General features: G+C 41.3%; 2 protein-coding genes across 4 annotated transcripts in view; both read right to left on the reverse strand.

The window, feature by feature from the left end:
• Nucleotides 1–2,575, reverse strand: part of lrrk1 (leucine-rich repeat kinase 1) — a 100,127-nt gene extending 97,552 nt beyond the window's left edge. For all 3 annotated transcript variants that reach the window (XM_072660416.1, XM_072660415.1, XM_072660418.1), the window contains exon 1: nucleotides 2,350–2,575. The gene's annotated coding sequence lies outside the window, so the exon portion shown is untranslated. The remainder of the gene's footprint in view (nucleotides 1–2,349) is intronic.
• A 2,030-nt stretch (nucleotides 2,576–4,605) lies between these two features.
• aldh1a3 (aldehyde dehydrogenase 1 family, member A3) overlaps nucleotides 4,606–16,577 on the reverse strand; it is a 33,025-nt gene continuing 21,053 nt past the window's right edge. The window contains exons 7-13 of the mRNA XM_072659878.1: nucleotides 14,177–14,290; nucleotides 12,545–12,647; nucleotides 10,949–11,133; nucleotides 10,354–10,518; nucleotides 9,261–9,418; nucleotides 7,330–7,404; nucleotides 4,606–6,729 (exon numbers count right to left, since the gene is read on the reverse strand). Of these exons, the coding sequence (XP_072515979.1) occupies nucleotides 6,654–6,729; nucleotides 7,330–7,404; nucleotides 9,261–9,418; nucleotides 10,354–10,518; nucleotides 10,949–11,133; nucleotides 12,545–12,647; nucleotides 14,177–14,290 (876 nt within the window). The 3' untranslated portion in view covers nucleotides 4,606–6,653. The remainder of the gene's footprint in view (nucleotides 6,730–7,329; nucleotides 7,405–9,260; nucleotides 9,419–10,353; nucleotides 10,519–10,948; nucleotides 11,134–12,544; nucleotides 12,648–14,176; nucleotides 14,291–16,577) is intronic.

Here is a 16,577-nt window from a genome sequence, read left to right on the forward strand (position 1 = left end):
AACACTGAAGTCATTGCTCACTGTTACAAACAGGCCAGGCCTTATTTTGCTTTCTACAGTAGGCTATTTACAGTGAATTTCAATGAGGAGACAGGGGCTGCTCCAGTGGCACTGCCACGCACTGTTTGTTGACCATTCGGTCACTGTATCGCAGATTACGAGCTTCCCTCACTCGGGTCGGTCCTGGCTCTTAAGCCACGTTGGGAATGTGCACTTTCGAGAAACTGTGCTGTGCAGGCTGTGCTGTAGGAATTATGTCACGAGATAAGACTGAAGCTTCGTATATACAAACATAGTTCGCTGAGCCCGATTCTGGTTCTGATACGGACCTCACAGTTAACTGCACTATATGGGTTCAGAAGGACTGTTGAAATCCATAAATATTAAATAAACAGTACTTTTCCTTGGTGGATATGTGTTTTCAGTCCGGTTAGAATTGACAAAACTGTGTGTAATATTAATCAAATAATAATATTAATATTAATAATAATACGTCCAACTCAAACACATTATTATTTTAGCATATGGAAGCAGCAATTTCAGAAGCATATCTTAAAGCCTGATTCCATCATATCATAATATTAAATATTGATTCACTATGATATGACACTTCACACCATTGATTTTGGTGCTTTACTGTGTATTTTAGCGGAAAAGTATCCAGAACTGAGATGAACAAAGAATTTAGCCAATTTAGATAGTTTCTAATTCATATTCAGGTTAAATCTGGTTCTGTTTTTTTTACACTTTAGACTCTGGAGCTTTACTTGCTTTTATTAAAACTAAAAAAGTATCAAAAAATTAAGTGGAATAGAGTCTTTAGCCAATATCCAGTTCCTATTTGGGTCTGATTCTGGTGTTCTGGTCTGATCTGGACCTGCTTGTGAATGAAGTCTGTAGCCAGTTTAGCTAGTTTCCAATTCACATTTAGGTTAAATCTGATCTGGTACTACATTACTATTCTTTATACTTTAGACTTTGGAACTTTACTCTTTTTATTTTAACCTAAAAGAATCCAAAATGAAGTGGAATACAGCCTTTAGCAAATATCCAATCCATATTTGGGTCTGATTCTGGTGTTGGTTCAGCTCTGACACTGCTTTACTATTTTTACATTTTATACTTTAAAGCTGTACTCCAAAAGGATCCAAAATTAAGTGAAATAGAGTTTTTAGCCAATGTCCAATTCATATTTAGGTCTGATTCTGTTGTTGGTTCAGATCTGGCACTGCTGTACTACTGTTCACACCATTGCCTTTGGTGCTTTATCGTTTATTTTAGCCCAAATGTATCCAAATTTGAGGCGAACAGAGCCTTTAGCCAATTTCCTCTAGACGTCCAATTCATATTTAGGTCTGATTCTGGTGTTGGTTCAGCTCTGACACTGCTTTACTACTCTTTATACTTTAGACTTTAAAGCTGTACACCTTTTATTTTACCCCAAAAGTTTGGCAAAATTAAGTGGAATACAGTCTTTAGCCAATGTCCAATTCATATTTAGGTCTGATTCTGGTTGGTTCAGATCTGGACCTGCTTTCACTACTACTGTTCACACCATTGCTTTATCATTTATTTTAGCCCAAATGTATCCAAATTTGAGGCGAACAGAGCCTTTAGCCAATTTCCTCTAGACGTCCAATTCATATTTAGGTCTGATTCTGGTGTTGGTTCAGATCTGGACCTGCTTGTGAATGAAGTCTGTAGCCAGTTTAGCTAATTTCCAATTCACATTTAGGTTAAATCTGATCTGGTACTACTTTACTATTCTTTATACTTTAGACTTTGGAACTTTACTCTTTTTATTTTAACCTAAAAGAATCCAAAATGAAGTGGAATACAGCCTTTAGCAAATATCCAATTTATATTTAGGTCTGATTCTGGTGTGGGTTCAGATCTGGCACTGCTTTCACTACTACTGTTCACACCATTGCCTTTGGTGCTTTATCGTTTATTTTAGCCCAAATGTTTCCAAATTTGAGGCAAACAGAGCCTTTAGCCAATTTCCTCTAGACGTCCAATTCATATTTGGGTCTGATTCTGGTTGGTTCAGATCAGGCACTACTCTACTATTGGTCACAAGTCTAGCACTCCATTCCTATGCTGACAGATGTGGGAGGTACTGTGAAGTTCCACTGTGTGTCCAATCAAAAGCTCAGCACTGGTGGAAAAACACATGTTTACAGTCGTTGTTGTTGTTGTTGACTATATTTACACCTACAGCTCACAACAACACTGCAGTAGCCCAATGTACCAACCTCTGCTCGAGCTCCAGCAGAGCCAGATGTGCTAAAGCAGGGTGAGGGTCTACAGAAGAGGAAAGCACAGAGGAAGCAGGACACTTAGACTCACTCAGGTCACTCGTCGTCCTGCACGACTGAAGACGACTGGACTCCTCTGCCAGGCTCAGTCACAGCCCAGGTTCCTCCATACAATCCCACCAATACAGACACCCACGACACCCAGCGATACTTCAGCCCCGCGGTCCGCAGTCTGCGCCCGGCTCGGGTGCGAGCAGTCCGGGTAAGAGCTGAGCGCGAGCCTGAGCCACTAACCGCGCACGCCTGAAGCCCTCAGTCGCCTGAATGACTTCCTGGTGCAGCCTTCAGTAAAGCCTCCGTGCTTCCTTACAGCAGGAGAGAGGGAGGGCTCTCAGACGCCACTTTCACTTCAGCTCAAGTCCACTTGTGAGGGAGGTGATCCACCCTCTCCTCAGCTGAGTCCAGTTTCAGGCTGGTATACTGGTTCAGCTCTGGAACTGAAGCTTCAGCTCTCAGGTTCAGACCAAGAGCAGCAGGGAGCAGATCAGACACAAGGAAGGAGATCATGTGTTTTAACCCAGAAGGATCCAGAATGGAGCCTTTAGCCAGTCTTCAGTTCATATTTGGGTTTGATTCTGGTGTTGGTTCAGATCTGGACCTGCTTTACTATTTTTTACACTTTAGACTTTGGAGCTTTACTCTTTTTTTTTTTACCCAAAATTATCCAACATTGATGCAAATGGAGTCTTTAGCCAATATAGCCAGTTTCCAGTTCATATTTGGGTCTGATTCTGGTGTTGGTTCAGCTCTGGACCTGCTTTACTACTGTTCACACCATTGACTTTGGGGCTTAACCATGTTATTTTAGGCCAAATGTATCCAAGTTTCTTCTAGATGTCCAATTCATATTTAGGTAAATCGGATTCTGGTGTTAGTTCAGCTCTGGAGCTGCATTATTATTTTTTTTATTACACTTTAGACTTAGGTGCTGTACTCGATTTTATTTTAACACAAAGGTTTTTAAAATTGAGGCAAATGGAGTCTTTAGCCAATTTAGCCAGTTTCCACTTCATATTTGAGTCTGATTCTGGTGTTGGTTCAGCTCTGGACCTGCTTTACTACTGTTCACACCATTGACTTTGGTGCCTTATCATGTATTTTAACTCAAAATGATCCAAAGTTGAGGTGAAAGGAGCTTTAAGCCAGTTTCCTTTAGTAAACTTCCAATTCATATTTAGGTTAAATCTGATTCTGGTGTTGGTTCAGATCTGGACCTGCTTTACTATTTTTACACTTTCGACTTTGGAGCTTTACTCACTTTTATTTTTTACCCAAAAGTTTCCAAAATTCAAAAGTCGAGGGACTTGACTGAACACACAGGTTTGGACAGGCCCTTAATCCATGTGTTGGGATTTTGTAGGTGTAAATAAGTCAAATCATCCATAGAGGCACATTATAAAGCATATCTGCTGTTTTTTGGGTTTTTTAATTGAATGTATACTGAAGAAGTATTTGTTTGATTGGCCGACAAAACATCGGTAGGTAACAACACGCCCCTTCCCATAGGGTTCGATTCCAAGGCCGTGTAAGAACACCACACTACACCAATAGGAGCCCTTGGCTTTCTCGGAAAATCTTGGACCATCACGTTTTGTCATCTCAGAAGCTTCCAAGCAGATCATACTCCTGGAACTTAGTACTTCCTGGGAGGAGTGCATGGAGGAGGCCAATGAGAGGAAGAGGGCAGGAAGTAGGCGGGGCTGGTGGAACCATGCCGAAGCAATGGGTGGTGAGCCTATTGAGGTGGATCACGGAGGATTTGTAGGCCAGTCCCACTGCAGGGCCTAGAACATGCTGGGCATCGCAGGTGTCACTAGTTGCAAGTCCAGGCCTGGACTTGACCGACCATGGCTGGGACGCCTGGGTGAGGGTGTCTGATCGTTTCCCCAGGAAACATCACTGATGGTGTGTCCAGGTGCATCAGACATGTGTGATGTGGTATGATGAAGAAGCCATTGGTAGCCAATTCATTCTACTTCATCCATTAAAAAAACTCTTACCTCCAAAAGGCCAAGCTTAACAGGACACATCCAAACCTTCTTAGTTTTCAACAGAAGTCAATGGAAGATTTTATTCTGAGTCATTTCAGAGCAATTCTATTGGTTCACTCATCCTTACATTTGGACACAATGTATAAAGAAATGACAGCTTCCAGATTCAAATGAAAAAGCACCAAAATAGAGAAGATTCCCGCCAGACTTTTGCATTATATATATTTTTAGAGCATTTCCGAGAGCCTGACTGACCCTTAGTTCCAAGAACAGCAGAAGGCAGAACATCCATTCAAAACAAAGGCTTTATTTTTAAGGTTTATGCAACATAAATAGCTTTTAATGTAGAAGTGAAAGCCGTGTAAAGAGACAACGGACATGAGATATTCTAAAACCAGAGAAATAAATATGTCTCCTTTCTCTCTTTTATTTTGTAAAGGGGGGGGGGAGGGAAATTCCACGAATATTTCAAAATTCAGGTCCTTCAGTAGTAGGTTTGGTGTGAAACACTCCATTCTCGGAAAACCTACCAAAGGTTCTGTTTGGGTTCTGGATGTCTGAGACTATGAGTTCTACCATCACTTCAAAAAGGTCCAAGTCTTAGTCTAATTACGTCTAATAGCTTCTTCATTGTTTCCTCAGAAATCAAAAAGGGAAGAGTTTATCCCATTGGAGTAACCGTCTCTACTGTCCAGGGTAGACGTTCTACAAGATTTCTGAGCTGCATTGCTGTGAGGATTTGATTGCATTCAGCGACAAGAGGTCAAGTGAGGTCAGGATGTTGGGTGATCACCACCCCAACTCCTCCCAAAAGCATTGGATGGAGCTCCACCATCCATCATTCCAGAGAACACAGTTCTTCCACTGCTCCACAGCTCAATGCCTGCATTAGAGTAGAGCTGGGCAATATGACGATATTGTATCGTATCGTGATAAATGTTGTTGTGCATTTGCATATCTGTGTCAGCAATGGGTGCAACTTAAGAGTAGCTGAATGCATTCATTAGAAGGGGTGTCCACAAACTTTTGGACACAGTGTTTATATACCTAAAAACGGATTTGCCATTATTTTACCATCGTCAGCATTCCATATGAAACTCAGAAGGCCTGTGTAGCCTCACTGGTGGGTTTGGCTAGTTAATAAATTGGGATACGCTGCCCCCTGGATCTATTCCCCACCACTCAAATGAAGTTGGTACATTAATCTACAGTGAACCACGGTTTCACACCAAAACCCAAACTCTAAATGACTGGAATTTCCCTTTAACTGCACTTTCCGGCACATTTACCAGGGCTTTAAGCAAGAATGAAGTAGGATAAGGTAGGATAAGCATGACTAGGTTGGTTGACCAGCATGACCAAGCTGTTGGTGGTCAGGTTGGTCGTGGTTGTTTGGTGGAACAGCCTCATATTGGTGATTGTGCAGTTCTACCAGTATGACCAGCTTGATGACCCTTTTGCTCAAGCTGGTCAAGCTGATAGACCAGCTAGTCCATCCAACATAAATGGAAACTGGTTAACCAGCATAACCAGCAAGTCAACCAGTAGAGGGTGTGTTTTTTCTTCACCTGGATGACCATCTTTTCAACCATCTTGACCATCAAAGGCCAGCTTAGGCCGTCTGAAACCAGCTACCATGAAGACCATTAATACCATGCAGTCTATACACTATATAGTCAAAAGTCTGTGGACGCCTGCCCACCCAAGTGCAGTAGGAGCCTCTAGCACTAGATGTTGAAACACTGCTGTGAGGACGATTTGACTGCATCCAGCCACATCATTGAGGTCAGGTACTGATGCCGGGTAATTAGTTCTGGCTCTCACACTGATCCCAAAGGAATTGAATGGAGCTCAATCAGCACAGCTCCAGTGCTGCACAGCCCCCAGACCCCTCAAGCCCAATTCTGCAGGTGAATTCACTAATATGAAAGGGTGTCCAGAAACTTTTGGACATATAGTGCTTGAGGTGCTAAATGAAAAAAACCTTCAGGTTGGTGACCTTCAGGCCGATCAAAATGAGTGTGTGGCAAGAAACTGGGAGAACGAGCTGCTCGACCATCTCGGAGATAAAGACATCCATATTAAATACAAAATTAAAAATTATACAATCAGTTTTTTTATCTGTACACATCATCTAAATAGAAAAAACAGACCAGAAGAAAAGAGCTGTAGAAATAGGAGGTCTCGATACAGTGGAGAGGACGTCCGCTGGGACGAGTACCGGAGGCCTGCTGATGTTTACTTCTCTGCCCTTTGAGTCAAAAAGGCGCAGAGATTCTGAAGCACTTTGTGATTGGGTGGGGTTTGTCGTTGGATGTGGTTGACCTCGGAACAGGGGTGTCCCTCACACGGTCAGCTGCTCAGTGAGTTTGATGGTGACGGCTTTGACCTCAGTGTACTCCGCCAATGCGTACTCCCCACTGCACACAGAACAGAGGCGCTTAGTTAAAGTGTCAAATTTACACAGATTTGATGAATTGATTAATTGATTTATTCATATTATATCAGCCAATGTTAATACACCTAAAAACACAGAGTGAAAAGCAGTGTTCCACAAGAATAAACACTAATAACATTCCTACAGAAAGTATTCAATGTAGAAAGAGGTGTGTCCCAATACTTTTGTCAATACAGTGTTCCACAAGAATAAACACTAATAACATTCCTACAGAAAGTATTCAATGTAGAAAGAGGTGTGTCCCAATACTTTTGTCAATACAGTGTTCCACAAGAATAAACACTAATAACATTCCTACAGAAAGTATTCAATGTAGAAAGAGGTGTGTCCCAATACTTTTGTCCATACAGTGTTGTCTGTGCCGCTGTAACTCAAAAACCTTGTATCTCCATTTTTACTGTTACTGTTTTCACTTTTTGACATAATGTGAATCTGGCAGTTGAACTGACCAATAGAAATGCTCCAAAATGACCTGGAATAAAATCCACTGGCGATACCAGGTTTTTGTGTGACACTGTATGACAGTTATGACACGGAAAGTTGATGAAGAAGGTGTACTCACAGTTCCCGCCCATTCCCTGACATCTTATAGCCCCCAAAGGGAGCCTGAGCGTGAAGGGCGTTGTAGCAGTTCACCCTGAGCACAGGAGGAGCAGATTGAGGGTTAACCGTGGTTGAGACATCTATCACTGCACCGCTTTACAATCCATCACTTTATGACGCAATATCTAAAATCAGGCTGGTTAATCAATAACACGGCCACAAGGTGAATTCAGCTGACCTGTGCAGCGTAACAACACCTGAACCCACAATGGGAACGAGGTCCGCACGTTATATTGATTACACTGCAACTATTCAGGGATTTGATGGTGACTTTATCTCACAGAGGTGCTTCTGAGACCGTAACCCATCACTCCAGCCAAACCATACACAAACAGCTGTGTGTGGCTCCCCCTAATGGCTGTTTTAAGAACCTAACCTAAGGCCGAGCTCTGCCTCACTGGCACTGGAAGCTGTACGAGGGCAGTTATTTGAGTTATTACTACACAGTTAGCCTACACTCTTAGCACTCTTATCTAGAACACTCTTATCTAGAACAATTGGCTTTACTAAGGAACCCCTGAAGAACCACTGTTTAAGGTTGTAGGCAGGGTCGGCCCAAGCCTTAATGGGGCCCGGCCTACAGCGCCCGGGCCTTTATCGACCACCCAAGCGGCACATATCAGATAACAGCAAAAATTGATCTAGTATTTATCTAGTATTGGTCTAGTACTGATCTAGTATTGGTCTAGTATTGGTCTTGTATTGGTTTTGTATGGATGGATCTAGTCCTGATCTAGTATTGGTTTTGTATTGGTTTTGTATGGATCTAGTATTGATCTAGTATTGGTTTTGTATTGATCTAGTATTGATCTAGTATTGGTTTAGTATTGGTTTAGTATTGATGTAGTATTGGTTTTGTATGGATCTAGTATTGATCTAGTATTCGTCTAGTACTGATCTAGTATTGGTCTAGTATTGGTCTAGTATTGGTTTTGTATGGACTAGTATTGATCTAGTATTGATCTAGTATTGGTTTAGTATTGATGTAGTATTGGTTTTGTATGGATCTAGTATTGATCTAGTATTCGTCTAGTACTGATCTAGTATTGGTCTAGTATTGGTCTAGTATTGGTTTTGTATGGATCTAGTATTGGTCTAGTATTGGTTTAGTATTGGTTTTGTATGGATCTAGTACTGATCTAGTATTGGTCTAGTATTGGTTTAGTATTGGTTTTGTATGGATCTAGTACTGATCTAGTATTGGTCTAGTATTGGTTTAGTATTGGTTTTGTATGGATCTAGTACTGATCTAGTATTGGTCTAGTATTGGTTTAGTATTGGTTTTGTATGGATCTAGTACTGATCTAGTATTGGTCTAGTATTGGTTTAGTATTGGTCTTGTATTGGTTTTGTATGGATCTAGTATTGGTCTAGTATTGATCTAGTATTGGTCTAGTATTGGTCTAGTATTGGTTTAGTATTGATCTAGTATTGGTTTAGTATTGATCTTGTATTGGTTTTGTATGGATCTAGTATTGGTCTAGTATTGATCTAGTATTGGTCTAGTATTGGTCTAGTATTGGTTTAGTATTGATCTAGTATTGGTTTAGTATTGGTCTAGTATTGGTCTAGTATTGGTTTAGTATTGATCTAGTATTGGTTTAGTATTGATCTAGTATTGGTTTAGTATTGGTCTAGTATTGGTTTAGTATTGATGAACCCCAAAAACAATGGATTCAAGGTAGGATTTTTTTCTATATAATCTTTATATTCTGCAGCAAACAAGTGTTGGTTGGTTTTCCACAATATGGTCCCATTAAAGCATTAAAAGTCCACCCAGCGGTCAGTGTGGGGAGCTTTTTTTTTGTTAAATAAAAGCCGGATGATAACAGGATGTCTTCCGGACAAAAAAAAAATATATATGACTGATTAGTGGTTGTAGTGCCTCACCACACAGTTCCGGCCTCCAGCGCTGAGGACACACTCATTGCCCGGTCCACACTGCGGGTGAACACAGCAGCTGCCAGGCCGTAGTGGGTGCTGTTGGCCCTCTCTATCGCCTCCTCCTGACTTTTGAACTTCATAATGCACTGAACCGGCCCAAAGATCTGTAAGATAACACAGTTATACAATATTAATAAACATTATTTACATTATTATAACACGAACATTTACAGAACTACTGAATATTATTGAAATAGAAGCCTGAAAGATTTAAAATGTGATATTTGACTATAAATGCAGTCAGAAGCACAAATTCACAATTTACAATGCTTCATATTTAAAATCATATACACAATGACAAAAATACAACCCTATGAAAACACAGCGTTTATTTGATTTAACACATTATAAAATATTCATAAAATGTCATTTCTATATTTTCGTTGTATTTATTTTTTTTTCATTTTACATGCACTTATGAAGTTTGTGTGGGTTTACGGAAATCTCAAAATTAAAATTTTTTCCATTTTATCTTTTTATTCTTCAGAATTAAACATTTAAAACAGATATATGTTAATGAGCTATGTTCTGACTGGTCGGCCTGTATTGTGCCTCATATATATGATAGAAAACAGGCTAAATAAACTCATTATAACTTATGTATTATTAAATTATATATATATATATTATTATATTGTTATATTATATTGTTATTATATTGCCATACAAATTTTATTATTACATTTTATTTTATATTTGAGTATATATATATATATATATATATATATATATATATATATATATTTATTTATTTATTTATTTAAAAAAAAATTCAGTCACAGGCCCTTAGAATTGTCCTAACTCCACCCCAACTCTGCACCCCTTCCATACAGGATTCCTGCGGCCATGCTATAAGCCCTTCACAATCAATATCAATGGATCAATCGATATCTCGCAAAGATATCTACAGCAAAAGTGAGACATCTTTCACTTACTTACATACTCCGGCCACTAGAGGGCAGAACATTACAAATAACTGGGCAGTGCTTTAGGTGGCTCTCCACCAGTTCGGCCTATTTCCACATAACATGTGCTCTACCTCCTCCTTCGCGAGCCGCATGTGGTCCTTGACGTCGGAAAAGATGGTGGGCTGGATGAACAGGCCTTTATCCTGCACTGCGTGACCCCCGCACTCCAGCTTAGCTCCCTCCCTCTTCCCACTCTCCACCAGCTCCAGGATCTTCTCAAACTGCTGCTGGTTAATCTGCACACACATCGAGGGAGGGGTATGGAAACGAAATTATTTTAAGACAAGGACTGATGGAAATCTCCCATCTGCAGGTGCATTGAGGAGAGAACTACATGTCCATATGTTTGCAGACACCTTCTTCATCCAGTATTAACAGGGAGACCTGCCTCTACTATCCTGGAAAGGCTTTACTTTACCCTAGATGTTTGAACTTTGCTGTGAGGAGGATTTGATTGTATTGGCAGCTCACCCCTGGATGTGCGTCTGGACGATGAGCATCCCATTCTATTGATCAATAGGGCCGCTGATTCATTACCAATTTGAAGACGTGTCTAGATACTTTTGGACATATAGTGCATGTAATAACCACTTCTTAGCAACATTAGCCTTGTAGCTCTAGTGCTAAACTCAAGAAGCAGAAGACAAGTCTTGGCCCGGGTCGCACCTGAGGTCCGTGTGAAGTTCTGGGGTCCATGGGGTCTCCAGCTACAATCTTCTTAGCACTTTCAACGCTGAGTCTCACAAACTCGTCATACACACGCTCCTCTACGAACACTCGGGACGCAGCCGTGCAGCACTGACCCTGATTGTAGAACGCGCCCTTCTGAGCCTCCTGCACTGCTAACTGCACTGCACACACACACACACATACACACACACATTACACAGTCTGGATAATTCATTCAATTTCTATTATGCTAATTATTTTTATGTAATTCACCTACATAATATACAGTTATCTGCCATAACATTAGTACCACCTTGAGCAGCAGATCCTTTAAGTCCTGTACGTCCCATAAACAGCATCAATGAACCTTAGGTACCCCTGACCCTGGGATCCTGCCTTGGAGCTTGCATATCGGGAGGGAACACCCCACAAGACCTGCCTAATGTTCTAGACCCAGTTGTCTAGAACATCACAGTTTGGTTCTAGTCAATTTTGTTTTCTTCAACACCTTCATCACAGACTGCTGGTCTGTTACCCCCCCCCCCCCCCCCCGACAGTCAGGAGCCACTGTAGATGAAGATAATCTATGTATTTCACTTCACCTTCTCAGTGGTGCTAATGTTATGACTGATGGCGAATATGAAATATCATCTTATCATCTAAAAAATAACATTTTTCACAAATTAATTCATAAATAATATTTTTTTTTTATATAATTTCTTTATACACTCATTTCCAGTGAAAGCATGCCACGCTCAAGCTGGTTCTAGAGCACATACTGCAGACTCAGATAGAGGAACATGTGTTTGCGGAGATGCGGCTGAAACCAGACTGACTCATCTCAAGGAAATCTGCGATCATTCAAACTGTTGGTTTAAGCCTGGAAGTTTCTGCAAGCAAATATTTACTATGAGCTTCTCAGAGGTTGCCATGTGTCGCAATACAACTAAATCAACAGTGCGAGAGACTACATAGACCTTCTACATGGAGATTCTCGTTGTTTAAGACAGAGGGCCCTATTTTAGCCCTCTTTAGGCTAGCCGCTAGCCGCCAACCGGCACCTGGCATTATAGAGAGAGCTGAGCTTCATATAAAACATGTGGGGATTATCTTATAGGCAAGCGAAGCTTTAAGGGCTGATTTAAGAAGATGCAAAAATGGAGAAGATGCCCTCATAGACTCCAGAGGGTGAAGGTCACGAGTTGTGTTCCTGTAGATTTGCAACTTCTCACCGTATTTAAATCATCGTAGCATTTTCGTAAGGTACGAAGACGCCTCTAGCGCTTTTTCGGCTGTTTGATGACATCACCACACCCCAGCAGGAAGGGCGAAATACTATTCCACAGTCTCATGATGTTTTCTCACCCCGCCCCCTTTCCTTTTATCATTAGACCTCGTGGACTTCAAAGAGTAGCACAGAAAAAAAAAGTTCACGTTATGACGTTCTGGAAGTTTGAAACGTAGTTATCCCTCAGTCCTCAAATCGAACCTTTTCCTATCATTCATATCTCGCTTTTCTCGTAGCAGATACAGATAAGATTTGTCGGTTCCTTTTGTTTGAGAACAGGACTGTAAAAGAACCACATCACTCACAGTCTGAGTCAGCAAACACAATGCAGGGGTTCTTCCCTCCCAGCTCCAGAGTCACTCTTTTCAGATTGCTCTTCGCCGCTGCCTCTTTGATCAGCTGACCCACCTAAACACAAAGAGGACAGTGGACAATTGAGAGAGAACCTGAGAGCGGTTTAAGTCTATTGCAGTGTTACAGCTGTTTGAATAAATGCCAGTGTCAGAGAATTTAGGTCAATGGCGGTTTTTGGATAGTTTAGATGGACTGATGGACAGAAGGATGGACAAATGCACATTTTCCTCCAGTAGCAATGATCTAACAAATCAATGGCAATGATAGGACAATGTTTGAGTCAATGTGAATGTTAAGGGGCATTTTTAGACCAATGGTAGGACAGTTAAAGTCACTAGGAATGTTAGGACAGTTTAGGTCAATGTCAATGTTAGGATAGGTTAGGTCAATAGCAATGTTAGGACAGTTTAGGTCAATGTCAATGTTAGGATAGTTTAGGTCAATAGCAATGTTAGGATAGTTTAGGTCAATAGCAATGTTAGGACAGTTTAGGTCAATGTCAATGTTAGGACAGTTTAGGTCAATGTCAATGTTAGGATAGTTTAGGTGAATGGCAATGTTAGGATAGTTTAGGTCAATAGCAATGTTAGGACAGTTTAGGTCAATGTCAATGTTAGGACAGTTTAGGTCAATGTCAATGTTAGGATAGTTTAGGTGAATGGCAAAGTTAGGATAGTTTAGGTCAATGGCAATGTTAGGATAGTTTAGGTGAATGGCAAAGTTAGGATAGTTTAGGTTAATGGCAATGCCAGGATAGTTTAGGTCAGTGGCAATGTTAGGATAGTTTAGGTCAATGGCAATGCCAGGATAGTTTAGGTCAATGGCAATGTTAGGATAGTTTAGGTCAATGGCAATGCCAGGATAGTTTAGGTCAATGGCAATGTTAGGATAGTTTAGGTCAATGGCAATGTTAGAACAAGTTAAGTTAATTACAATGAAATGAAAGTTTAAGTTAATGTAAATGTTGGGACATTTAGATCAATGGCAATGATAGGACAGTTAAAGTCAATAGCAAAGTTAGGACAGTTTTGATCAAAAGCAATAAGAAAGCAAATGATGTCAATGTTAGGACATTCAGGTCAATAGTAATGATGGGATAGTTTAAGCCAACTGCAATGTTAGGACAGCTTTGGTCAATAGCAATAAGAACAAATTATGTCAATATCAATGTTAGGACAGTTTAGGTTAATGATAGGACAGTTTAAGTCAATGGCAATGATAGGACAGTTGAAGTCAATGGCAATGATAGAACAGTTTAGGTAAATGGCAATGATAGAACAGTTTAGGTCAATGGCAATGATAGAACAGTTGAAGTCAATGGCAATGATAGGACAGTTAAAGTCAATGGCAATGATAGAACAGTTTAGGTCAATGGCAATGATAGGACAGTTTAGGTCAATGGCAATGATAGGACAGTTGAAGTCAATGGCAATGATAGGGCAGTTGAAGTCAATGGCAATGATAGGACAGTTTAGGTCAATGGCAATGATAGGACAAGTCAAATCAATATCAATATTAGGACATTTAGGTCAATAGCAACAACAGGCAGAGGAGTCAGAGGCAGTTACACAAGTAATCCTTACCTCTACAGAGCCTGTGAAGGCCACTTTGTCAATGCCCATATGGCTGGCTATGGCTGCCCCTGCTGTTGGGCCAAACCCAGGCACGATGTTCACCACTCCAGGAGGAAAACCAGCCTGCATGGCACAGAAACAAGAAGAAAAGCCAAGGGCTAACATTAGGAATGATCAGAGAGAAAAACCTAATCACTGAAGACCAGAGCTTTTCTATGGAGGCCGAGAGTAAACTGATTAATGGTCTACAAGTGCTGTGAATGGGTCAAAACAAACCGGCCCACCGGACAAGCAGCAGCCTGCCAGTGTGAGAGGTAATGCTCACAAAGACGCCGTTCCCTTTCCAAGGTGTTGGTGAGCCAACCTGATTCAACCATAGGTGGAGAATGTAGTCAATTAAAAAAAGGGTTAAACCTAGAAGAGAGACCAAAAGAGCTCCATAATTCTACCATTAAAGAATCTTTCAGTGGTCCATGCTTCAGAATAATTTATCTCCATCTGCTGCATCTGTAGCATTTGATTGATTACCCTGGACAATCAAAGACGTCTGAGGCGGCCCAAGGTATCCTCAAATGACGTGCTCGCTTAGGTCCCCAAAGCCACCAGGGGGCCCCCTAAAATGGTATATTCATTTATTTTCATAATCGCACACCAACACTAGGTTAATCAATCCCTGCTGTTGGCTGCTGCCATCTGTTGGGCAAATGCAGATTTGTGCCGCTAGGGTGGTCAATAAAGGTCCGGGCGCTTCGGCGTATTGCACAATATCTCTCTCCATATGAAATGATGAAGCATCTGGTGCTGAGGTTGGTGGTATAGGGGCCCCCAAATAAAAATCTGCATAGGGCCCTATGAAGGCTTGGGCTGGCTATGGCTGACGCTAGTGCCCATTTACTTCTAATGTAAAAGTGTTTGCAGTTCTTTTCTAAGTACATTAATTATTAAGTTGTGGCTTGCATATGGCTAGATTTTAGCTAAGCCAAGAACCGTTTAGGAACCTTTATTTATATATTTTTTATTTTGGATTTGACTTCATTTTTCTTCCTAAATTAGCCATTTAGACTAGCTTGGACCCTCTGTCACACAATGCTACCAATACTGAAAGGGTGAAGCCTATCTTGGCTAGCAAATCCTCTGCATATCCATCTGCACTGGCTAGCATCATGCTAAGTGGTTGTGCAAAGAGAGAGTGAAGGCCGTGCCATTTGAGAACCATGTTCTCAAATTGTTGCTAACCCATGGCCACTGGAGCTTGGAGAACAGCAACAGACGCTAGCACTGGCTAGCATGCTAAGTGGCGAGCTAAGTAGAGCGAGGCCAGTGATGCTCTCTGGGACTCCGAGCCACGGACGACTGTGGCATCACCGGGAATCAAACCTACTATCTCCACATAATAACAGGGCCAGCACTTAGACAGCTGTGCCACTCAGGAGCTCCCCAGCCTAAAGGTTTTAGGACTGTGTGACATTTCCATGAGCCCAGTGCTCTCACCCAGTACCTACAAGGTCTGGCCTTCACAGAAATCTTGTAGCTTTAATTATGTAAAATCTGTGTTATTGTGCTTCCCTGCAGCTGGCGTACTGATGTATTATTCATGCCCCAAAAGATTAGGTACACTGAAACCCTTCTTAGTCATCAGTCTGACACCTGTTTTTCTTTCTTTTTCACGGCTGTTTTCTGGGCTGTGTTTGTGGCTTCAAACCAAAGCGGCACGGATCGGATTGCAGTAAAGTGGCCTTGCGTGAACCGTGTGACTCAATTTAAAAGCAGATATTCAATTTAATCATTTTTCGGTGTGTATTTGCTTAACCAGATGCAGGGGTGAGGGGATAATGCATTCTAAGGGCCCAATTGTCCTCTTAGAAATACAGAACTAACGTAGATATATTTCTATATTAGTTTCAGAGTTAATACGTAATACACTGTGGTTAGTAACCTTAAAAACTCCTAGTTTAAAGCAGCAGTCCTTAAGCAAGCAGTGGTGTTTCTGAGTGGAAAGGGGTGAAATATGCTAGTAAATGGAATCAGCGTGTTGCACGACCGTCCCTGTAAATATAATATATTCATCTTCAAAACAGACAGAGCGGTCTGGTAGGTTTACGTGGGAGTTTTCACAGCCTCTAAAAGAGGTTACCTCAGGTTGCTGGTTACCTGAGCAGCCACGGCGCTGCTAATAGTGCTAATACAATAGAACGGCTACTGCAAGAGCTACTGCAAACATGGAGATTACAGAACGGACACCAAATCATGTCTGACCACCAAACCATGTCTGACCATATCTGAACTTCAGACACCAAACCATGTCTGACCACCAAATCATGTCTGACCACCAAACCATGTCTGACCATGTCTGAACTTCAGACACCAAACCATGTCTGACCACCAAACCATGTCTTACCACCAAACCATG

Source organism: Salminus brasiliensis, chromosome 17 (genome assembly GCF_030463535.1).
Source record: "Salminus brasiliensis chromosome 17, fSalBra1.hap2, whole genome shotgun sequence".
Lineage (NCBI taxonomy): Eukaryota > Metazoa > Chordata > Actinopteri > Characiformes > Bryconidae > Salminus > Salminus brasiliensis.